The sequence below is a fragment of the Coturnix japonica genome, chromosome 12 (genome assembly GCF_054131305.1).
Source record: "Coturnix japonica strain WE chromosome 12, WE-NBRP24, whole genome shotgun sequence".
Classification (NCBI taxonomy): Eukaryota; Metazoa; Chordata; class Aves; order Galliformes; family Phasianidae; genus Coturnix; species Coturnix japonica.
The window spans coordinates 16,764,758-16,790,132 of NC_140674.1; the positions used below are offsets into that span (position 1 = coordinate 16,764,758).

Sequence of the window (25,375 nt, forward strand, 5' to 3'; positions counted from 1 at the left end):
CAGAGATGAAAATAAATGTTTCAGTTTGTTTAAGACTGTTGTTTGTTGTAAAACAAAATATCCTATTTCTGTATTGAGTCCTCTACCTGCCATGAGTATCAGATGTATTTAATAACAAAATCAAAGTTCTTTATTCTATGAAGACTAATGAAATTTGGTGATTTCCTAAGAACAAGCACTACAAGAGACAACACTAATTCGCATGCCAAAAACACCTCCCCTATGAATGATAATGAAGAGGAGCTATTCCTGTCCTTTACATGCTAAAGAATTTCAACTGTTACTCTTCAAATAACTTACAAATGAAAATCTGGCTTACATACAGATATAATCTTCATAAGCTAAAGCAATATATTTTATAATTACATGCAATATTTATCCTGAAAAGGACACACAGCAATGACTGTAGATACAGTTAATAACCATGAACTTACTCTTTTCTGACAAGAGATGCTGGCCAAATTTGAGGCAACAGAGATTGTTTCCAGGAGGAAAAGATTACATTACAGTCTTCTATACAGCCTTTTGCACCTTGTTTCTTTCAGTACAGCAAAACCCTTAACTTTTAGAATCTCAGATCCTTTGCCAGTCATGATTTAGATCCACAGCTCTCTTTTTGTTACGATCATATTCTCCATGCTAGAGCTAGCTCTGTTTGTAGCTTTTCTAGCATAACTTCTTCTTTCTCAACTTTTATATGTATTTTGCATCTCTAACATACACAGCCTTTGGAAAATAGGGTGTCTACTGCCAAATTTTAACACACGGACAAATCAAACATAGCTCTTGTTTTCTCTGGTTCCTTTCCTACCTTAAAAAGATTTGTTATCTTCACAAACTTCACATTTGTTATGACCAGCAACATATTCTAATATTTGTGATAGAATCTGATTGCAATCCCTTTAAATTAATTACAGAAAAACACAGTTTATGCTGTGATTTTTTGAAGAATCTTAAAAAAAGCCAGACTGAACTAACATGAACTTGCCTCTCTAGTTATTAAGCTTTGTCCAGAATCGCTGAGGGTAAAAGGTTAGAACATATTTAACCTTAGAGAATCAAGCAATCATAGAATTATTTGGGTTGGAAAAGACTTTCAAGATCTCCAATTCCAACCATCAACCTTACCTACTGAGTTCCATTACCAAAACATATCCTTTAGTGCCACAAATCAATGGTTGAATTAATCATACATAGTACTAAAAAACTAAGGTGAGTTGTCTTCAAGAACAAAAAAAGTTGTGTTCAATTTTTTTTTTTCAGAAATATGCTTTTTAAGTTATTTTAAATAGTTGTTTAATGAAAATAAGCATAATTCAGCATCTCTGAAAAGGAAATCTCCCAATTAAACATTAGAGAAAGCAGTCCACTCTTCTCTTTTTCCTTACTGGCGTGTGGCACAACAGTAGTGCCCTAAGCAACTTTTATCAGTACATGATAAGTCATAGCATTAAATGAAATCTAATCTAAATGCTCAATTGTACAGGAAACCTTCAAAACAGAAGGAAGTGTAGACTAAGGCTACATTCTTAAGACTCTCAGAGTGAAATCCTTTCTTGCAAATCAGGTTTTTTTGATACTTGACACAGTTAAGCACTTGTAATCACTAGTTATATTTGAATTTGCTAGACAACAGCCTTAGCCTGGAAAGATACATCTGTGTCACATCTAATACATTAAATTATGTTCCGACCAAGAAAAAACAACAGCAACAAAACAAATGCGAGCTATTTGAATTAAAACAACACTGAATTCTAACATTTTGTCTCTAAGTATTATCAACAGGTCTGGATCTCTTGGATCTTAGTGAACCTGCCTTACAAACCCAAAACAAAGCAAAGAAATCAGAGAATCCATCAAGAGGTGAAGGCTTAAAAACTTCAACCCACAGAAAGAAGACAGACAATTCTGACCTTATCAATGTGGATACTGAACAGAAAGTTCAGACTGTCAGAGTTTCAGACAAGTCTTCACTAGATTTAGGTAAGAGTGTAGCTATTGTATCAGTATTACAGAGCCTTGCTTAGCACAAGTTTCACCTCATTAGAAGCACAAAATAGTGAGCAAGATTAGAATTTTTGTCACATTGCAACTGAGGAGGGAGCATCCACTTAACTTTGTGTCAACATTTTGCCGCTTTCAATACACCTGTTAAGCTGTCGGTAAATTTGCAAATCAAGATCTGAGTTTCCAAAAACGAATTTAGTCAGGATCAGTAAAAGGTAGAAAAATCTACAGGGATGTCATGAGAAACTGGTAAGGGACCCACATTAAAGACAGGCTGCACTGAGTGTCCTTTTCAGAACTGCAAGCGTTGCAAAAAAATACACAATATTTCTTTACTACTGTTTCACCATGCATTGTAGAGAAAAAAGTTCCATTCTTGATAAAAACCTTAAACACATTTAAACAAAAAACCCAAACACAATTCAATATCCTGCCAAGCGTGACCTATTGATGAGCTTTGGAAAAGGTGAACTTAATTTAGTTCCGTACAAACTAAATTACTTGCATCACAATTGAGAAATTTGCAAGGTAAATGTAATTTATACCAAGGCAAAAAAGTTTCCATTCATCAGCACAGAAATTCTCTTACAGAACTTTTATCATCAAACGGGAGTTAAACATTTCATTTTTGCAAACCAAGTCCAATGTATAACTGAATCCTATGGTTGCCTGCACAGTCACTTGTAAACGGCAGTCACCTGAAGTTCCATTTCTGCAATCTGAATGCAATACAAAGAAATTAAATATCCCTAACTAAATTTTCATCAGATGTGACACACAAATCATTGGTTTTACATCAAGATTTACACTGACGTTTTGACCGTGATTGCTGTAACACCATCCCAGACACTCTGAAGAAAACAATTCCATCTCAGCTGAAACACGGCTCTAAAAATCATTATTCAGGAAATGTTGCAAATTCCAAATAATTTTTCAGAATTTCTGCAAGAAAGGTGCACAGCATTTGTATACATTGGACCTCAAAATAAACCTTAAAATAATATTTGGTGGCACAATTGGCTTCACAATTTCTTCTGAACTTAACAGAGGATAATTAATTTAAGAAACAGCAGTTTCTCTGAAAGATTCATATCTTCCTTTCTTATCTTTCAGTTGATATTCAGACACAGATTGAGAAATGGGATGATGTCAATTTTCCTGGAGACAGGAGTTGCAAGGTCCATCCTTCTGCTGAACGGACGTCAACATCATCATCTAGAGCTCCATCAAAAGAGCTTTTATGGTACGCATTTTGATTTCCTTCATTTTCTAAGTAAGAATGTTACAATATGGCGCACACACACACACGCATAAAAGCACATAAGCCAGGCTGAAGACTTGTAAAGTCGTGGTTAATTGCTAAAAAGTGACTCATTTTGCTTTGCTATGAAGTGCTAGAGACACCATCTCCCTGCACTATACTATGTTCATACCCATATATGCTCAGTGCTTTACTGGTGAATCAGGCCTGATTCTCTTGCATTAACTATTGTCTGCATGGGACTGAACAACCGAGTAGCAAGAACACCCAGGAGGCTCCAAGCACTTTTGATATCAACCAAGTTCAACAACTCAGTTAACAGAAATAAACTAACTGGACAGCATGGGCTGTAAGCCTGAAACACAAAAGGCAGCGTATTAGTGTACAGTGATGAGTCTGTAAATGTGTTATTTCTAGGTCCACAGAAAATAGATCACAGTCTGAGCTGACTAATGTCAAGAACGCTTTCGACACTGATTCAACATCAGAACTAGAAGTAGCACCTGCAATACAGGTAAGAGAGATTTGGTAGATTTAGTAACATTAAAGAGGCAAGTAAGAATTGTCCCACAGGCTAACTACTCGCATGCTGGAAGAAATATTTAAGGGATATGTTCAGGATCATTAGTTAAAATCCTTATACAGCTGAATCTTCACACAGCTCCCAAATTAATGTTACAAAACCAGCCTAACTACTTCATCATCTCAAGCATTCAGTTTAATACTGCAGGGAACTGTGACCTTCCTTTACAAAAAGACCTCAAAGTACAATTTACAGCAGCATCTTCTTTCCCTTCTTCCAGTTCTGAAATTTGAACTCGTAATTGTCGCTTATCCCTGTAATATAATTTTTTTTCAAGGTCTCTTGGTCAATAAGAAATACAGAAAATTGGGAAATGACAAAGCAATACATGAGGCCAATATTGTTTAGTAGTTTATCTCTACAAGCAGGGGAACAATATGTTCAAAAGGCCTTTTTCCTGCTGGAAAATGAACTCCAACACAGAGGGCTGCAGGTTTGTAGATTTGCCCAGTTCCACCATCATAGGGTAATAATGAACAGGACTTTGTAGAAATTACTGAAAGTTGTATGGCATTATATGTGTATGTATGCATAAGTAGGTATAAACATACATTTATATATGCATCCATTTAGTTCACATTGCCTATTCACCTTCATTCCTACGTTTTATTTCTTAACCAAAAGTTTTTAAATTCAGCTCACGCTACAGGCAAGGGAAAGAGTTTTCATGGGATTCACTTCTAGTTAAAACAATTTTTCTTCTTCCACGGTTATTTTTATGCCTGCACTTGAGAAGCTTTCTGTCAGATGGAAAATCTAGAAATTGATGAAAGTTAATAGCTCCATTTGGAAATGAAAAAATGAGACACCAAATTGCCAAACGCCTTTCCTGAGATCATGCACCACTTTTTGCAGAAAACAGAAAGAGACTCATTTCTGTGTTTTTATTAGAGAAAAAGTCTTCTTTTCTTCCCTGCCATTTTTACATTACGAACAGGATTTCTCCCCCTTGTTAAGCCTAACATTAATTCCAATGCATGATGTCTTCTTTCCATATAATACAGATACACTTTAATGGAAAAGATCTGTTGCATAATATCATCTGTCTTAGATGGACAGCACGTTTTCACAAGCTTTTGCCTTCTCATCTTTAAGAACCCCTAAACACTTTTTCTTGTCTAGTAGATCTAAAGCCCAGGAAGTTTATGTTTAACTTAGGTGGGAGTAAATCAAGTAGATGATTCCAGAATCTAAGTGCTGCAGCTCTCTGAAAAAGCAATGGCAAATTCAGTATATAAAATCTCTGCTTTACACATCAATTTCCTGTTTATCTTCCACTAGAATAACTGCAAGAGCAAGAACTAGCATTTCTCACTTGGTTTAGATTCGATCATCTGCATCTCCATAGTATTTTGTAAAGTGAACAGTATTTTAAAATAAGAGAAGCGTTAAGTTGAACCAGCCAACTTGAAGGACAGGCAGAATATGAAATTCCTATCTGATGCTTCACTTTTCTTTTGCTTCATTATAAGCTGCTTTTTTTTTTTTTTTTTGAACTTGCAATCCCCTCAAGTCATGAAATGCTGACCCAGTAATTAATAATGTAAATAAGTAACCTGAAGTTCTTATTTTGGATACTTCACACAGACATTTAGTACTTTCATTCACTGTCTGCTTATATTTGGACTGCTGAAGTTGTCAGTTCCCAAAAACCAGGCTCATCTGTCTTGATAGAGTTCTTAATCTGCTTGCAAAAGAAATCACATTAGCTCTTTTATCAAAGCATATGTTTTCCATACTTTGTCCTCCATAGATCTTGTCAGTCTCATTTAAAGGGTAACCTTCACATATGCAACAGACGCTGCCTTACCCTAAAGATTTCATCCTGTCAAACTTACTGCCGTTAGCCATCAGCAGTTTCTGAGACAATCATTATCATCACTCATCTTTGACATGTTAGATTTAGTCCCTCAAAATGAAACACTAAGCAACTAGGTTACATTCTCATTAAAATTATACAATCTTCTTAACAAAATCCTGTGTTTACCAGCACTTATGTCATACAAAATCACAAAGGCAAACTTTGAATTAATAAGGAGGAAATGTGTTTGAAGGTTGGGCAGGGCAGCAGCATGGTAGCTGGCACTGGATGTGGGCAACTTCCTTCTTAATATTCTGTTCACAACACATGTTTCCTATTCTTAAACTGCATCGGACTAAGTAAATTTTTTCTTTCTTTTATCTGCCATAATGAAAAGTTCCTTGCTATGGTTCTACTGGTACAGGACACCTTACACTGATGGGTTTTCTGAAGGTTTGTTTTCTCTCTGACAATACCAAAAAGGAGAAGGAGATAAGAAGTTCAAATGTATATGCATGAATTCTGCTGATATTTTAACTCTCAAAATACAATTTAAATCTTGGTCCTCTCAAGGTATGTTAGATATTGTATTCGTCATTCAGAATGCATACACAAAAACCCTTGACACACTAAAAACTACACCTAATGCTACTACTTCAACACTCTTAGACTGAGATGTATCCCAAAGACTGCAGAGCATTAGAAATCTGCAGTTTTGGCTGCAATATTTAGAATGCATAATTTATTCCTCATTTCTTCCAAATAGCTGTGATAAGACTAATGAATGGCCTGGCTCTTTTAGGATATGCCAGTTACTCTAACAAAACTAAGTTACAAGGGACAGATTTAGTTCATTATTTGAAGACCTGCTCAAAAGTTAAGACTATAATTTAAGCCTCTCACCAACAGTTAAGGTCCAACAGCACATAAGCAGACTGCAAGCACAGGAAAGTGTGCACAAATGTACTGGAATGGAAGATTTTGTCCCTGAAGACAGCAGCCAGTGATCAACTACAGCACCTCCGCTGTAGAGTGGTGAGCATATCAAACCACAGTGTATGCAGACTGTCCATACCTCAGACATACCCATTCCACCTTGACCCATAATACACATTTGGCTCCCCTTAGGGATGTGGCTGCAGAGTCCTAGTCCATCACCAGCTGGAGAAGTGAAGTTCTCCAGTGCTGGCACTCCATTTCCATCCCTTCTCTTCCTGCACTAGTGAAAGGCAGCATGCTTGCTACATGCGGGTTTTTTCATTTCTGGATTATCACAAATCAGAACATGACTCTGTATTGTCTATAAGCAAACGCAGCTCACATGGATTTTTCTACTTACTTCTTTCCCCTCTGACTGAGAGCAGAAGGAACTTCTATGCTTCTTTCTTATCCTCTTTCCCTTACCTCTCTACTGCCTTAGCAAGCTCACTCTCCCATTCTACAGTACTAATCAGTCTAAGCATCATGATTTATGGCACTGTCTTTGACCTAAGGAAATTACAGCCACTGGAAAGAAAGGATTCTAAAGCTGATGCAGTCAAACATCTTGCAAGAGTCAACTCATAAATAGTGAAAAGGCGAGGAACATAATTAACGTCTATCAACAGAATTTTGTTCTTTGATCGGATTACAGGTAGCCCTGCTAGGAAGGGGGGTTGGAACTACATGATCCTTGAGGCCCCTTCCAACCCGGGTCATTCTGTGATTCTGTGATTTTGCTATCTGCACGGCTATGTGTTAATGCTATAACCAATTAAAGAGGGAAAGTAAAAGAAACCAAAAAAAGTTAAGATCTGGGGGGAAAAAAAAAGCCTCATAATGATCTGAGATCTTAATCTCTTTATACCATTTAAAAGACAATTAAAACCTAATTAAAGTAATGAGTATCTTTCCACAGAGAAAATAAGGAGTACTAAACAAGCTTTAAACTACTGGAGAAAGGATAAGAGGTAATAGCTGTAAAACTGAAATTAAAAGGAGTAAGAGAAACAAGGAGGTCAATTAAATTTCCAAACAGTGATAAGATTAAGGTCTCCTGATAACTTTAAATTAAATCCAAGCACCTTCCTCAAAGACACGTAATCCAGGCAACCTCCATTTATTCTCGGTAGAACATCACTTTCATCTTAAGGATGTTTAAGTGACAAATGCTGTTATATGACATAGAAACAGACTGAAACAGTTAAATCTTTTGTCTGAAGTTCCATGTATTGTTAAAGAGCACAGGAATTTACAGCTAGACTGCCACAGGTATGTCATCTTTTTCACTAAAAAGACATGAGAATACACAGAAAGTCATAGGTGTTTGACCATGCGTTGCACATCATGTGAACATACAAGGAATGCACTGCATGTTTCATTCCAGTAAGGCACATTCCAACGCTTGCAGACACAGCCCAGTGTGTCTGAAATGAGAAAAATCATTTTTTCCAGCAATGTGGCTTATTGCAAATAAATACTGTAAGCACAGTCATCAGTAATATCATCATGTAAATTAATGCAGTTAGGATCGTGGTCGGGCAAATGGCCGATATGTGTAACCTCTAACAAACACAAGGGAAAAGATTAACAGTCAGAGCTGTCTTTAGCAAGATTAAGCCACTTAGTTGTTTTCTAAGTCATCACTGAATGCTGCTTGTTTTTATACTGTGCCTTTAATGCAAAAAGAATGAATAAAATGTTCTTAATAAAGAAATAAGGGGGAAATGGTTATGCACTTCCAATAGGATTGACAGATATTAAAGCCCAGAACAGAGCACTACTGACTGTAAATTGGATTCATCCCTCCTGTTAAAGTCATAGCAAACCCAGCTCTCCAATGGGCGGAATGCATTGACACAGTCATAACACCGGAGTAGGAACAATTAAGATGAAAGTTAACAAAAGAGCCATCTATTCCTCTGTTAGCCCAGCTCTCTTTCATTGTCTTTTCTTGGCTCTCTTTTGTCTTTAAAGCATCTTGAGGAATAAGAAAACTCTAGGAAAGACAAGTCATTCTGCTTCCAATGAGGAATGATCTCTATACACCATAGGAAAATTCTTATAAGGACACAGCTAGTTTTGCCCAAGAAAAAGGATGTTTAGTGCTCCAAGCAGTTAAGGAAACAGCTCAGAAACTTGGCAGATAGTATCATCTCGTCCTGATTCTTTTGTTTTTTCAGGTGCGATCAACTAAGGAGCAGCGTTGGGGAGGGCCTCTTCTCTCAAGAAATCACTCACTGGAAGAGGAATTTGAAAGAGCAAAGGCAGCTGTAGAGGTATTACCTCATTTATTCTTCATTTTCAGTTAACATTCTACAGATTTCACATTCATTTTGCATCACAGGTAGAGAAGAAAATGTAGAAAGTACTACATTTTTCAAAGCAGAGAAAAGATATGGTTCCTGGAGTTACTCATATATCAGTTACTTTCTTAACAAAATATAAAATCTTAGTTATAAATAGAGATGATGAGAATGAACTTTTCAGAATTGATTCTGCCTTACTATAGCAAATAGGTCAAGAAAATTGCTCATAAATGTAAGCACTTCCAAACTGAAGGTATGAATGAAAGATATTCTTACCCCAGTAACTGAATGTGTGTAGTCACTCAGACACAAACCAACTCATTGTAATGGTGGAAACCAGACTTTAAGTAGGAAAAATAGATGTGTTTTGTGGCTAATAAAAGATCATAAAACATTACTGAATATTTTATAGAGTAAAATAACAGGGAGAATGTATTGTATTAAAAAACCTGCACATTAAAAGGTTATTCTAAGACACCAAAAATTATTAAAATGCTTTAACACAGTCTTGAAAACAGCTATTTCAAATGATCTAATTAAATGTTTAACTATGTAGCCGCTAGTCTGAGCGATTCTTTATACTTAAAATAGAAGCTTGGACCAGGTAGTTAAAATAAAAAGGGGAAGATTCTTCAAGACCTTTCAGTTATTTTCATTTGCATATGAAAAGAGTTGAATTTTCACCTAGGGATAATGAAGTGCTAAGAAATCTAAGGTGATTGAAATAAATTGCAGGCCAGCTCAGAACAATTAGTGCTTACTTGAGAAGAGAACAGATATACTGTTCAAAAATTCCTCTTTTAGGTTTTGGATGTTTCTGTAATACTCTTCAACTGGGAAAGCTCCAAGTGGTAAGATTAGCCAGAAAACGGATCAAGAAAAGGAAGGAAATCTCAGGTTCCTTGTGGTCCGCCTCAAAAAGAATTAATTAACAGTTCAGTAAATGAAGACACCAAACTTTATCCTCCACCCAATTTTCACTTTAGAGCTTTGGGAACGGCTTTAAGATGTCAAATTCTGACATAAATGAAAATCTGTAAGGCAATTCGTTCTTAAGTACATTTAAGGATATCTGTGTCATTGGGGATTCTTTAAAGAATAAAGATGTAAGTAAATTAGGTGGGGTTTTTTTCTTACCAGAGAGGGTCTAAATTCCCTTCTGCTGATCCGGTCCATTTAGACTTGGCTACCTTATCTGTCATTCTGGAAACGAGATTTAAGTTTTGTCACATTCCTTTGATACAAACTTGAGAGAACAAGGAGCCTCACGCCGTAATTTCCAAGCACCACACTGAATCCTTCCAGATAAATAAATGCCAGCATGGGAAATCAGATCCTTTTCATATCTATACATATTATATTTCTATCATAATTATGTTTATTTACATATTATGTTTATAAATTTGTTATATTTATTCTACACCATCCTATTGGAAATGAGTTAGAATTAAAATACACGAAAACAAGGAAGTGGAAAAACTTCCAACAGAGAAACATTTCAGATACAGAAAAAAGCAATTCTGATATTTTGTTATGCCTCATTTCTCCAGTGTAGAGATAAAGCTGCAGATGCCACAGCGTTGTGAGGTTACATAAAGGAAACGTTAAACTGTTCCTCTCCGTATCATTTTATTTACAAGCCAACATAACATGAGACCTTGCTGCATAATGTACTGCTATGAAGCATCAGGACATATTACAGCTAAACTTTGTGACAACAGTAGTTAGTAATAATTAGTATGTGCACAAATTTAATGTACTTTGTCATTCACACTGACGAACATATTGATGCAATAATTCAAAGGAAGAGCAACTGCAAACCTTTGGTTTTTTTATGCACCGGTCAAAAAGGAACACTGCAAATTGAGTACTGGCAATAGGGGAGAGTTCTAACAAAAAAAGATGAAAACATGGAAGTTCATAACTTAGCTGTTCGTATTCCTCCCTGCCATTCTATCATAGGAAGCAAAGAGCCTGGAAATATAATATTTTGCCTCTCATTTGTTTAACTGCTTCAGCATATTTTTAAACACCAAGAGTAAGAATAGCCCCTATGACAAAATGCAGAATATTCTCCATGAAAGGAAAAAGATGGCATGAAACACTTTCCCTACTTGTCATTTCACTCAAATGTTGCAAATTATTTGCAAATATGTTAAAATTGTTCAACTGCTCCAAAAACTTTTGATGTGACCGAAGTAATTTGCCGGCATTAAGGTAGGAAAAACACTGAAATGAAATAATTGGCACCAGTCACATAGCAAATGGAGTTAAAATTAGATCTGAGAGTTTTGAGTCGAAGCCAGATCTTCAGAAGCACTCAATATTAATTTAACCCCCCTGCCACTGAAGTCAATGGAAAACTGCTACTCATAACAGCTAAAATAGACTTAGGTCTTTAATGAGGACTGTGTAATATTTATGATCCTCTTCCTCAAGGACACTGAACTGCTCTGATACTGAAATTGGAGTTTGCCATGGTAATGTTATGGCATTTTATCAGGTGCCAAGATTGAGCACAATCCAGTTGCTCCATGTAACTTTGCCTCGTGTGCCTCAGAAACCACAAGTGCTGGATGCACTGCGGAAGCTGTAGCTGGTGCAAGACCCCTAAGACTGAGCCCTAAGCTCACAGGTCAGCTGCACACAAAGGAAGCGCCCATGCAGCCCAACCATGCAAATCCCTGGTTACAGCTGCTAAATACCAGATGGGTCCTGACCCATGTCCAAGTGGCACATGCCGAGATAAGTGATGTTATTGCATAACTTTCCTCTTACCTCATTTTTCCTCCACTTTGGATTTACTATAAACATCAAGCATGGATACTTAAACACATAGTAATTCATTGGCTTTTTAAGTGCACACAGTAAAATTCTGGGTGGGTAACAAATATCTAATTGAGCAACAGAATTTGAATTTAAGACCTAAAAACACTTCCATCTTTGCTTAAAACACTTAAAGGTGGCTTTATATATGCTGAAGAAATGTGATTTATATGCTTCCAAGTCAGTAGGTTGTGAAAGTGATACTTGTGGGAAGCATACAAGGAAGAAAAAACTATTATAAATATCATATATAGATACATATCATTAGATCTATAACTTAATCTGCTTTGAAAGGCATTAATAATTACTGTATCTATAGTGGTTATATTAACATTAATCTGCAGGAAAGGAAATTTCCACTACCTTACCTCATCTCAAAATTACCTCTAGTAAAAACATGGTCAAGTAATTTTCTTCTTCAGTGCAGTGCAGATCTGCACTGAATGCAAAACAGTTCATGGAGACATTTGTTGAACAGGATAGTTTAAGTGATTCAAGTGCTTCTGCTCATGGTTGATAAAAAAGGGAGCAATCTGAATCATTATCCCAGCCTTTTCAGTTCCTAAATGGACATTTCAGCACAATCTCACAACTATTTCAGTGACTGTATTTCATTCAAATTTGGGATGAAAGCAAATTTTGAAGCCTCAGAAGCTGTTGTGTAACAGAGTTGTCATCTTCTGTTTGCTTCTATTAAAAAGAATGTAATTTTCTCTTTGGGCATGAATGATTCACACTTGTTCCCTAGTCCGCAAAGCAACATAGCAGGTATCTTCACAGATCTGCTAATTGCATAATTCATACAAGTCTGAGCCTCCTGGAAGGAAGTACTGGATATCCAAGGGAGGCGATACAGCAAGAACCAAAAGGAAATGCCTGTTAGATCTGTAGGAAGGGCATGCACGCTGCTGTCGTAAACAGCATTGTGATTTATAGCAATTGCACCTACTGATACTGGCTGTGGGTCCTATTCTTTGCATCCAGACTCAAATATTCTGGCTGCTGACTCATTCTTGATCTGTTAACAGTCTGCATTTTCCTTTTCCTGCGCACCTAAGGAGTAGAGCTGTGGCAGGTCACGCATTCACAGATTAAGATTTTGCAAATCACGCCTGGCTGCAGAACTGTACCAAAGAGCAATCAATCTTACAATAGATTCAGACAAAACTTTGTGAGCAACTTCCTAATGTCTCTAAATAATTTCGCACCTTATCCCCAAATAGTTCTGTCTATACCTCAATAGAATTATTAATTCTCTCTGACATAAACGGAGAAACTGCACTCTGGGTATAGATGGGGCTTGGAACTCGATTATTTTAAATGTCCCTTCAAACTCAAACCCTTCTGTGATCCTAAAAATATTAGGATTTCTTTGCTGTCAAAAGACCCCATTTCTATTAAATATCTTGTCCCCACACTCCCTATGCTTGGTGATTACTCTTACGTAGTAAAAACTATGCTGAATCCATAAAAGTAGGACACTTGTGGGTGTTTTTTTTTAAAGCAACTTCTAACTGTTCTTATTCTTTAGCATGTATACTTAGGGTTTGTATTTCATTTTGGCTGGAAACTAGCACCATTCATTTCCTTCAGATTTTAAAGTAACCATTTACTGTTAGCATCAACAAGACATAGTGTAAATTGCTGCAAATCCTGCTTCAGACAGAACATATGCTGCCTCTGAGATAAAGAGTTTTCTGATGAAGAAATACATTCCAGTATAGGAGATGAAATTTAATTATATGGAATGCCATATTTGTACTGTAGTATTTCAGTCAGCACAATTATTAATAGAATGAATGCTGCTCAGCAAAATTGTCACTTGTTAAAAGAAGTGCAATAAAAGCCTTTCATTTTATTTTAGGATTCTGTTGTTCATTTTTTCTTTTGTCTTTTTTTTCTAGTCAGACACAGAGTTCTGGGATAAAATGCAAGCAGAATGGGAAGAAATGGCTCGCAGGAACTGGATTTCAGAGAACCAGGAAACACCAGGGCAGGTCACCATCTCTACAATTGAGAAGGTAACACCACGAAGTTATTTTCAAACACTGCCCATGAAATCTTTAAATGAGCTTCAGCTGTTCATGGGATCCCAAGGAAACTCTTCTGGGATGTGGAACCTTATTTTACTCAGAACAACTCATCCTCTTTAAATTGGCTGTAAGCAGGATAAGATTTGAGAGAGTACCATCTTGAGAATACATTTAGACTCAAACAGTGTGTGAATTCAGCCAAATGGACTGCAAAGCAAACTGCTGGAGCCTCGGTACTTTTGAAGAAGCCACTCAAGGAAGAGCACCAAATACTAAAAAATCCAGGCAGGCACACAGAAACACTCTTCTTCATCCCCTTCCCTGTATGATTCAATTTGGCATATATTATGTAGCTGATACCAGCATATAGTTTTTACACCGCAGTGGCAACAAGAGAAAAAAGCAAAACTTAAAGAAAAATCCCAAAACAAACAAACAGACAAAGACCCTAAATTCAACTCAGGCACCTGAAACACAATTATTTGTCTTGAAAATTAATTGAAGATGAACATTTCTTCCATAAATTGGCTGTACTGGGGTCATGCTAGGTTCGATTCTGCTGCTACTGCAATGTGAGCTGTTGCCATTATCTTTGACACCCAATGTAAGAACCATTAAGCATAACTTCAGCGATCAAGTAAATATACAGAGAGCACAAATAGAAGCAGTTTTTGTAATTTAAATTTTACAGGGTAGCTCATTTGTTTTTTCCTGGTTAATATATTCATATATTATATATGAAATATATTCATAGAATATACTGAATAATTCAATTTTGTAGTTGCTGTCACTTACTGCAGGGCTCAATGTGGGTCTCTTCATTCTCTTCTCCAGGGATATTATTTCCATACAGAAAATCCTTTCAAAGACTGGCCAGGTGCTTTTGAGGAAGGACTGAAAAAAATGAAAGAAGGTGACCTGCCTGTAACAATCCTGTACCTGGAGGCTGCTATTCTACAGGAGCCCAATGATGCAGAGGTATTCACTCTTGTGCCTCTTGTTGACAAAGGAAAGGGGACATAGCATACAAAGATGGAATGGTTTAATTATTCAAAGCTTTACTAGTCATGACTGACTGAAACAGCTTGAACAATTATGGTGGTTTTGGAATAATATCTGCTCTGAAATAGAGAATGGTGAGCTCTCCATAAGATGGGAATCTATTTTTGAAATTACAGAATTGCCAAATTGTCATTATAAGAGCACTGAAGAGAGGCAATACATGAAATGTTTCACTTCTTTTCCTGGTGTTTTCAACTTATTAAACACTAACATTAAAAACAACAACAACAAAAAATTGATTTAACAAGAATTTTAAGATTTTTCTTAAAAGTGTATAATTTTCCACAACATTAATGAAACCTTAAAACTATTTACAATGTAATTATACAGATCTCTTTGAATCTGTTGACACGGTAAAATAAGCAGCAGTGTTTCAAAAAGCAGAGAATTCCTGTGCCCAAAGAATCCCTTAAACATACAGAACTTAATCATGGTTGTTCAGTGTTTGCTATAGTAGTCTAGCAACACTAAAATGTACAGTAACTCACATTTGAGAAACCAGCATGTGTTTTTACACTGACTAAATACCTTCACATCAACTGATTATAAATATTATCATGCTCAAATGCATTCAGAACTGCACTGATTTGTACTATTGGTCTGTACACTGAAGCAAGAACTGTAATTTCTGCTGAACAGATCTATCTTTATTATTCTTTCGATTGGAAGTGATGCTAGTTGCAACTGTTTGCACTTGGGTCTATATAACAAACTAAGATAATCATTTTTGCAGGCCTGGCAGTTCCTGGGCATAACCCAGGCAGAGAATGAAAATGAGCAAGCAGCCATTGTCGCCCTCCAAAGGTAGATAACTGCTATTTCCTTATTTAAGGGGTGTAATGAGTATTGGGTAATGGAGACCTCAGTATATTTAACCTCATACTTGTCTTGTACCTTGAACTATTTATTTAACTAAGTAAAGCACTGACACAGATGTAGGAATCTTCCCAGTGACAACAGAGGGTTGATTAGATCTATTTTATGAAATAATTCATGAGATGATTCACAAGAAAGTGATTTTTGTCTTAAAAATATTTTTGGAGAGCTAAAAATCATATTAAACTGTTTTATATTTATTTAATATTTTGAAAGAACTCAAGAATTATGATTGCCTAAAAAATAATAAATAAAATAAAACCTCAACATATTTTTATTTTCTGCCTAGGTGCTTGGAACTGCAGCCAAATAACCTAAAAGCTCTGATGGCATTAGCTGTCAGTTATACTAACACAGGCCATCAACAGGAAGCCTACCAAGCTCTACGAAACTGGATAAAGCAAAATCCAAAGTACAAGTATATTGCGAAAAGCAAAAAAGGGTCCCCAGCACTCACCAGGAGAATGTCCAAGACCTCAGATGAAAGGTAAAAGTAGTTAAATCTTACTGGCTGAAATGTAATGACCACTGCAGACCATGGTTTATGCTGTGCCCCTAATGTGTAGAAGTACAGCCTGTTCCCTGTGGTGGAAACCCAGAAACTAAATGTCCATAGAGGCAGGGATAGGAAACAAACAGTACATTCAGACTGAGGACTACATTATTCCATCCATGGAAGTTAACATAAACTGCAAGCAAAAGACATGTTTTGCCTCAAGTCCCACCACTTTGTACTAACCCTATTTACCCTGTCTGCAGCTTCTTTATTCCCACATCCTTGTTCTACTGCTTCCAAATTCACACCAGGCTTGTATCACTCTACATGTGTGTTCTTCCCATTGTTCATCAAATTTCCTATATCCCAACCAAGCCACCAGAATCCAGGAACAGCAGCCATTTTGCCATGGGACATGGCTTCAGTTCACTAAATATATTTGGGAGGTAGCATCTGCTTGTTTAAAACTCATTCTGTTTTTAAACAAAGAAACAGTGCAGTCATTTTATCTGTCTGTAGCCCAGCATACTGTAAAGGGAGTTGGCAACCATTTTAAATTACAAAAGAAATCATGAGTTGGCAGCCTTTCATCATGCTTTCACGAGGCCAATAAATTAATCTCTCTGAAGTTTGAAATTCATAATAAATTCATTAAAGGCATAAACACCATTTATAGAGCCAAAACAATAGTCCTATCTCACTGCATATCATTTTGAAGTCAGGCCTTATGTTTTTCCCTTATCACTAACAAGCCTCAGGTTGACAAGATAAGCTAAAATGTAATGTGCAAGTTCAGCTTAATTTCTAAGTGTGTTGCTCTACTCTGGCCTCATCACCCAGAGCTGACAGTGTGGTTTTATGAAAGCCTACAGCAGATATAGGAGATGGAAATGTTGACATTCATCTTCAGGGGTCTTGGCCAGTCTTTTACAGAACCAAAAATGGCTACTCAATGTACAACTAGAAACCCACCTAATTTCATCTGCTTTAATAAACATCCATGTTTTCTTACTTGGATTCATAGCTTCACTTTGACTTCATTGTAATAGGTAAAACTGTTTGTTTCAGAATGAGTTTGCAGCAGGATCAGGAAGCATGTATCTGCTGTGATTGGGCTGAAGCAGCTTATTTCCAAGTCTACCATTTCTGAAACATCAAGTACAATAATTATGATTTCTAGCTATGCAAAGAACTATAAGATGCTACTTCATGTTATTTTTCACCCTTGTCTAGCTCATTACTTGAAGAAGTAAAGGATTTATACCTGGAGGCTGCTCACCAGAATGGTGACATGATAGACCCTGACTTGCAGACAGGACTTGGAGTTCTTTTCCACCTGAATGGAGAATTTAACAGAGCAATAGATGCATTTAGTGCTGCTTTAACTGTTCGGCCAGAGGTACATTTTATGCTTTTTCATTTTTAAGAATTTAGTTTCACAGTTTTCTCCCTCCCTTCTTGATCAGACCAATATTAATGAGATGCTGCTTCGGTCATTAAAATTTTAACACTTGAAAGAGAAGCGTTAATTATCAGACAGCCCCATTTAGAAGTAGACTTATGTACGTCTGATTTTTAGCTGCATAATGACTAATTGTACTGGTTATTTAAAGCTGCCTATAATCATGAGTCAGAACCTTCCATTCTGTATGAACGAAGAGAGAACATGGTATTGTTATTTCCTGCTGTCCTCCTTACTTTGCAATCAAAGAAGAGCTATTATGCCCCCTATTGACACCTACAGCAGAGAACTCATTTTCTCACCAGGACTACACGTTATGGAACCGTCTTGGAGCAACCCTGGCAAATGGGGATCGAAGCGAAGAAGCCGTTGAGGCCTACACACGTGCTTTAGAAATACAACCTGGCTTCATCAGGTCCAGATACAATTTAGGCATAAGCTGCATCAACTTAGGAGCGTACAGGTAAGTCACATAAAAAAGGATCATATCTACCAAGTGAAAATTCATTTCCTAGATGGAGCTGTTTAAGAAAGAAAAATTAGAATACAGTTTAACTATCTCAGCTTATATATATATATATAATATATACACACTATATTAAAAAGCACTAACAAATGAGTAATATTTTGTTTAAAGAAAACCAAACAAGACTAACACAAAAAGGCCCTTGTGCATTTTACAAAATACACTCAATACTAGAACGGTGTTTCCTAAAGGTTTGCGCTATTTCTTAAGCAAATTACATCACATCTTTCTTCTTTCTTCTTTCCTACAGAGAGGCCGTCAGCAATTTTCTCACTGCTCTCAGTTTGCAAAGGAAGAGCAGGAATCAACAGCAGGTTCCCCATCCTGCTCTATCAGGCAATATTTGGGCAGCACTTCGAATTGCTCTGTCTATGATGGACCAGCCAGAACTATTTCAAGCTGCCAATGTGGGCGATCTAGACATTCTATTAAGAGCTTTTAATCTGGAGCCGTAATACCAAGCATCCACACATTAAGTTACATTAGGAAGCAGAGAACTCTTTTATTACTCATCTCAAAACGACCACAATTTAGAAAAGATCACGGCTGTAGATCAGTAGGGGAATCCTCTCAGATGTTAATCAAAAAAGAAAAGTTCAAAAGCACAAAATATTCTAAATATGCTCAGACTCAAAGGATCCAAATGAGCAGCAGCTGATCTGACAAAGCCCTGAATTAGATGAAGATCTTCATCCCATGCAAGCTCTCTCTCTATATACACACACAGCTATACAAAGAAATACATGAAAAACAAACCTAGATAATTATTATCACACATTAAAATGGCAAACAACACATCCAAGGAACCTGCTTAATACCTCACCACACTATGCCGACATCACTTTGCCGTACAACATGAATTCTTCATCCTTTGCTTTCTCTGAAATATCTTCTCAAGGTCCATCTTTAACATAGCTCTGAAAACAGATGCATGCAAAATGGATGTATTTTGTTTTGAATGTATTTATGAGTCGGCATTCGAGAAAATCTTTGCTTCTGAAGGTACCCCGATTAATTTGGGCCAAGTTTGGTGTAAACCACGTGCGATATTAACAGGAAGACTGTACATGGAGGTCTATGAGATTAGACCATGTATATATTGAAAGGACAGCTGTTGCAAGCAGAAGCAGTAATTTGCACTAGAATTGTTGCTGTTTAAACCAGCTACTCCTGATCGTGGACAGAGAATGTCTGCTTCAAAGGAGCTCGCAGCAGGATCTGTCAGTGTGTACTTATGCACTTTAACCTTTCTTTTTGTAAAATTGTGCTATGAGTTATTTTTATTTTAATTACTAAATACAGAATATACAGGATAGCCTTGTTGGCATAGAGGACCAAATATCATTTCCTGAAATGTGATAAGAGGGTTTTCAAAATTCTTATGTTTAAATGATGCAAATACAATATAAACTGCAATATCTATTAGATTATTCTATAATGCATCAGGTACTACATATGCATGCATGTGCATGCACATATTATGTGTATTATATCATTCAGAACATATTAAGCCACAGAGCACTTTTTCAAATAAAGAGAAGTCTTCATAGGAGCTCATACCTGCAAAGCATGCTCAAGGGAAAGTTTTTGCTGAGAAGTATCCTCTATTTTATGCTTGTATGATCGGGACTGAGATCCAATCCTGCTGTTGTGGCAAACAGTAGTGAGAAGTTTCAGTGACATCTATCACAGCAGGATAAATGCTTAGATAACGTCAGTATTCCTAGCTACTTAAAAATATATACGCGTATCGTTTTAAGTTTTCCCTGCTTGGATGAATGGGGAACAGAATCGAGGGATGGGGCTGCAGTGTTACTCAACAAATGGATTGATTTTGGTACAATGCAAACAGGCTTAGATCAAGATAAACACATCAGTCAAATACAGGAACATAAATATTTCTAAGGGGAGTCATTTTCAGTTATTGGTATTTTTACTACTTCACCAGTATGAGCTGAAGTTTCTTGCAGCTGTCTGTTATTTTGAGAAGCCACTTAAAGGAAAATTCCATCTCAGTGCAATCACTGCACCTAATTACCAGCACAATTGGTTGAAATAATCATTTCTTATAAAAAATAAGAGGCTTACCTCTCATTCATGCCCACAGAATAGAGGTGCTGAAACAGCTACAAGAACTTACTCATAGTGCTCTGTTAATTCATTGTTTATATACATCCCTATTTATTTATCAAGCATATAATGACTTTATTTCTTCTATTTTCTCTAAGGACCAGTTATCAAAGACTGACTAGGAATGACATTTTAGCTAAGCATGCTGCTGTACGCATATCTGCTGACAACAGTTTGCTCTTTGCTTTGACAGCGATGTGTGATGACGGCCCCATACCGATAAGGCAGAGCAGAAGGTGCACTGCAATTGAATCTGGGAGGTGATAAGAGGGAAGGGAGGCAGCTTTGAGAAGAGATCGTAAACCAAAGGCATATGTGCTTAGATTTTGCTTGATGCCCTACCATTACATGAGTCCTTCTAGAAAATCCTCTGTGCTGAAGGATAACCAGGGATTACCCAGAGGAATGAGCTGCTCAAGAAATATATTTTAATACCTTTCAAATAAAAAAACCCTCAAGTCAGAATAACAAGGAACATTTGATATTGATGACAGTTTACTAAAACTCTATTTTTTTTCCTTAGCACATGTATGACTAACACAGAAATTTTGTTAGGAAAACCTGTTGGGCAGCCTCTGTGCCAGACTTCCCTGCGCTCAGCAGCTCTTAGTACTTCTAGGTTCAGTGCTGTATTCTGAGCCTTACTTTCCTCCTTTAAGCCCCCACCACCAAAACACTGTCAGCACAGGACAGGACTCCACGTGGCTCTGGTCTGACCTCCTCATGGTCAGGAGGCTGCAGACTCTGTAATTCCATCCAGCCATGAGGCAGGATAAATAAGGCTGCTGAACAGTAGCAGATTGAGTTTGAGAGTGAGAGACAGGAAATCTGGGTCTTCATCTCATTGCTCCCTGCGAGTTCTTCCAGTCAACATCTCCTCCTATCCCCTACTCATTCAGGTGTACAAGGAAGGAAGGGCAGACAGCCACTGTGCACTGTAGAACTGCATAAAGGCAGAGGAATGCTGTTGTCTCACAGACAGTGTATGTAGGGTCACCCACATAAACTCAGGAGGCAATACAAGAATATGGTTACTCAGATCCAAGTAAGGATGCAGTTTTACTTAAAGACTAGAAGTTGAGCAGAGATAAGAACCTGATACAATCCAGGGTGACAACAGCACAGCACCTCCAAGCTGATGCTAAATTAGTGCTGTGATAAGTTTATCATCACCTCCCACTCCTGCTTCCCCTTCTTGTTACTCCCCTCTTTCTCCAGAGGTAATGCATGACTGCCAGGTAATTGACTGCAAGCTTTTCAGTCATTCCTCTGTCTTATCTATTTCATGCAAGAAGCACTTTCCTAACACAAACTTTTGACTGTCCCTCCCCTCTGCCAAGATTTATGAGTATTCATAACAAGTCTGATCCATGAAGCTGACGAACACTCAAAGTCTGTGGTCTTTGCATGATTAGCTCAAACACAGTCAGCAGATGAGGGCTGCCTTCTGATAGCACTGTACGTGCTGAACAGTCACCAGAACCAAAGGGATTATTTACAGAGCGAGGCTTTACAATGAAAGCAACAGGCTCATTTCTTGCTGATCTTTTTAAACTGTAATGACTCTAAAACCCTTGTTGCAATAGACTGGTTTATGTTTGTTTAAAGTGTGGATTTGATCTCTAGGTAAATACAAACATATCTGTATGTAATGGTATTTTCTTAAGATCTGTTAAATCAGAGCACTTCTGCAACTATCCAAGGGAAGGTTCCAATACTCCTAAACCTCCTATGGCAATATTGCATGCAACTACACCAACAAATAACTGTATTGAAATACTAATATACAGCATGTGGTGCTGCTACCTGAGTATATGTTTAGAGAATGCATGCAGAGGGTGCACACATAGGGTATTTTTAATCTATTAATCAATATCTTCTGTGGGATACTTTAAAAGCGATTTATATCTGCCAAATTCAAGACTGAGTTCAGGTTATTTGGAACAGTTCAAACAAAACAGAGCCCTTTTAAAACCTCAACCTCAGAAATCACCGTAGTGTGGATTCATGTTTAATTGGTGACAGACATCCGCAGCAAGAGTGTCTGCAGACAAGTTCTGGTATCTTCTTCAAAATCAAAAAGTGAGCATGCACAGCCCTCACCTGTCAGCCTTCAGCCTTCACAATCAGCTGAGTGATTGGATTTACACATTTCCCTTATGAGTTTAAACTAGATAGCACTAAACCAGAGAAAGATTCCCACAATCACTGAAGCCACTGTTGTCTTGTGTGCACTTACCATGGCCAGGCTTCCCAAGCTTGTCCGCTAGCTCTGAAGGATGCCTGTCCCTCTGACTGTTCTGGTTTAAACATGTAGATGTAAAACTTCACCACGCTGACAATCTCCTGCATCCACCAATTCCAGCTGCGGATGCCTGACTTGGCTGAAAGCTCAACACAAGTAAATCAATGGGCCAATTTAGAAAACCTGGGCTTGTCCATCAGGTGGGCAGGAGGATCTCAGCAGCACCAACAGATCAGCCAGGTGATCCTACCAACATCTGTAGAGCACAGGCCTCCACGTCAGGAGTAATAACCAATGAATTACCTACAGCCAGAGCCTAAATCATTGCCTGTCAGAGCCCATGGGAATTGGGACTGTCACACAGATTGGCTGTAGGTCCCCCTTGTCTGAACGTGCGTCTGCAAAATGAGACACATTAGTTACTTCACATAATAATCTGCACAGTTAAAGAGATTTCTGGTCAGCAGTGTTGTCAATTTTGCAGTCTGTGCAGCGAATCTATGTTGTAAGTGCTTATAATACAGAGCATTTACAGATAGAAGTGGCAGGCAGAAAAATGCACTGCACATTGTGAAAATAACTGGTGGTTTAGGCCATACGCAATATGGTATTATCTATTATTCAAACCTCATCTAGGCTAGACATCAGATTACTTCAGTATAGTTCTATTTCTATTTCTGGACTACTGAAATGTATCAGAGACAAGAGTACCATGCATGAAGCGACCAGTGATGCTTTGAACAAACCTAAGCAAAAGGATAAACAAGCATGGCCCAGGACCCAGGAAGGTGTCAGAGCCTCAGCCCACAGGCAATAGGTGCTGTGCATGGAGAAAGACAGAAGGAATACTGAGCTGTAACTTTACAAGGAATACTGAGCTGTAACTTTACAAATGCCTGTACATGTGACAGCAAGCTTGCATGGTCAAGACTTAATGTGCTTTGATCTTTTTTTTCCCCTTCCACATCTACAGACTGTCACTCACATTGGCTAGAACTTTAATTTAAACTGCCTTTTTAATATCTGCAATTATTGTAAATTCAGAAAAATCAAAACATTTATAAATATATTTTATATATCAGAGTATAACATATCTAAAGTAAAATAAAACTATATAGTTTTGCATTCTGTGCAGCTGCTTCTATATGCTGTAAACTGTTTGAAAACCTTTGCAATCTTGCATTCTTTTTTTGGCTTTATTTTTAAGCCAACATACAAGAAAGAAGAGACTGTAGGGTTGGCAGATACTTTCACCTGGGCTACCTGAAGAGCTCTGCTGCCGTGCAGACTTGCGTGGTTCACTTCACATTTCCTATTGGTGGGCAAGTGTACGTGCAAGGCATGGCAGCGAGGTGGACGTGGAGGTGGGAGTTCAGCCCTACTCCTGAATGTTTACATTCCGTTACAAAGGTCCATACAGACTCAGACTGAGAATCCGAGTCTGAAAGAAAGTATAGAGTTTTAAAATGTTTCTTATGACAAATAATTCACCTCTCTATTCCCAGTGCATTATCAGCTGTGTACAACATCCAACACAGAACTGTAGTTTACTGATGCTTTAATTTGTTGTTCCCTTGCACTGCTCTTTAAAATAGTTGATTTTTGAAGAAATAAATAGATTATTACGTGCATACTGGATGTGTTAAATTTATTAAGCTCATAATTACTATTTGCAGAGCACCATTTAATGTAGTATTTTTGTACTGTAATGGAAGCATGCCTTCCTTGGGTTCTTTTCCACATAATAAATTGTATTTATTTATCTGTATTTATATCTGTGCAATTTTTAAATATGTTTTAAAAAAATAAAACTTTGTCCGTGGCTTCAAACATTTCCAAATCGCTTCTCAATTTGTGGTGGGTTTTGACTTCAATTACTTGAAACAAAACAAGGGACCTCTTCAAGGGAAACAAAGGATTTTTAATCCAAGGTTTCTTTCCTACTCTTTATGATGTAGCTGTGCTTCTCTGCATAAATGTTAAGCCTAGAAGATGGTTGTTTGTTTTTTTCCTTGCCAGAAGATTTTTAATTAACTCATCAAGTTGCTCTGGACAGTTACTTAATCTTTCAATATGTCAATTATACTTACAACTGGGATTCATAGCAGCCAAGGACTGGACCAACTGGTTTTACATGTATGCCCTGTATGGGGAAAATAGGAAGAAAAAAAGTGAGAAATCCTCCTGAGGATTATGCAACTACACACCTCAAAATAAAAGCAGAAGTAATGTTAAGGCACAGCCCTTCTGGAAGGGAAATAGAACAAACAAGAAGACACCAAAGCCAACTTTAAGTGATGGACAGACTTGCAGAGAAATGGCTTTTTGTGAATGGTTTCGCTTACATCAGAAGACATGTAAGCAAATGCCTCCTGTGGCCTAAGAAGCCTTTCGTTATAGAAGGGAACAGACACTAAAAACTCATCAACTCCTAGGCTGAAAGTAGTTGTGCTCCTGACAATGGTGTGTTTTGCCAGGTGATGTTAAAGTTAGTTTTTGTTGCTCAAATGCACTGACAAAGAGTAAGCAGCAGTGCCCATTAGTTGTGTGCTCTGTGGCACAGACTGGGGGCACAGCACTGCAGTCCTGAAGGCAAAGCAAGAGAGCGCCTGGGAGGAAATTCTGCTAAAAATTAGAAACACCTTTAAGGACACTGACAATACAATCACTTACTGCACACCAGCTGTTGGATACGCACTGTCTCTGGTATGGTTACAGCACTTATCTTTCATCACAGCAATCAGTGCTGTGCTTATCCATGTCAAGCTTGTGGCACACCT

At 37.4% G+C, this 25,375-nt stretch overlaps 1 protein-coding gene and 1 long non-coding RNA gene across 5 annotated transcripts in view; one reads left to right on the forward strand and one right to left on the reverse strand.

Moving 5' to 3' along the window:
* The window catches only part of PEX5L (peroxisomal biogenesis factor 5 like), an 89,246-nt gene extending 64,821 nt beyond the window's left edge, over positions 1 to 24,425 (forward strand). For 2 of the 4 annotated variants that reach the window (XM_015871884.3, XM_015871885.3), the window contains 11 exons: positions 1,774 to 1,983; positions 3,121 to 3,250; positions 3,686 to 3,782; positions 8,814 to 8,909; positions 13,670 to 13,786; positions 14,633 to 14,776; positions 15,594 to 15,664; positions 16,026 to 16,223; positions 17,466 to 17,631; positions 18,000 to 18,157; positions 18,471 to 24,425. In XM_015871884.3, the coding sequence (XP_015727370.2) occupies positions 1,774 to 1,983; positions 3,121 to 3,250; positions 3,686 to 3,782; positions 8,814 to 8,909; positions 13,670 to 13,786; positions 14,633 to 14,776; positions 15,594 to 15,664; positions 16,026 to 16,223; positions 17,466 to 17,631; positions 18,000 to 18,157; positions 18,471 to 18,675 (1,592 nt within the window). In that variant the 3' untranslated portion in view covers positions 18,676 to 24,425. The remainder of the gene's footprint in view (positions 1 to 1,773; positions 1,984 to 3,120; positions 3,251 to 3,685; positions 3,783 to 8,813; positions 8,910 to 13,669; positions 13,787 to 14,632; positions 14,777 to 15,593; positions 15,665 to 16,025; positions 16,224 to 17,465; positions 17,632 to 17,999; positions 18,158 to 18,470) is intronic. The other 2 variants (XM_085513242.1, XM_015871887.3) reach the window with 1 other exon arrangement.
* Positions 23,874 to 25,375, reverse strand: LOC146758867 (uncharacterized). The gene is made up of 2 exons (XR_014933326.1): positions 25,269 to 25,375; positions 23,874 to 24,738 (listed from the first exon to the last, which is right to left on the reverse strand). It is a non-coding gene; the product is annotated as an uncharacterized LOC146758867 (long non-coding RNA).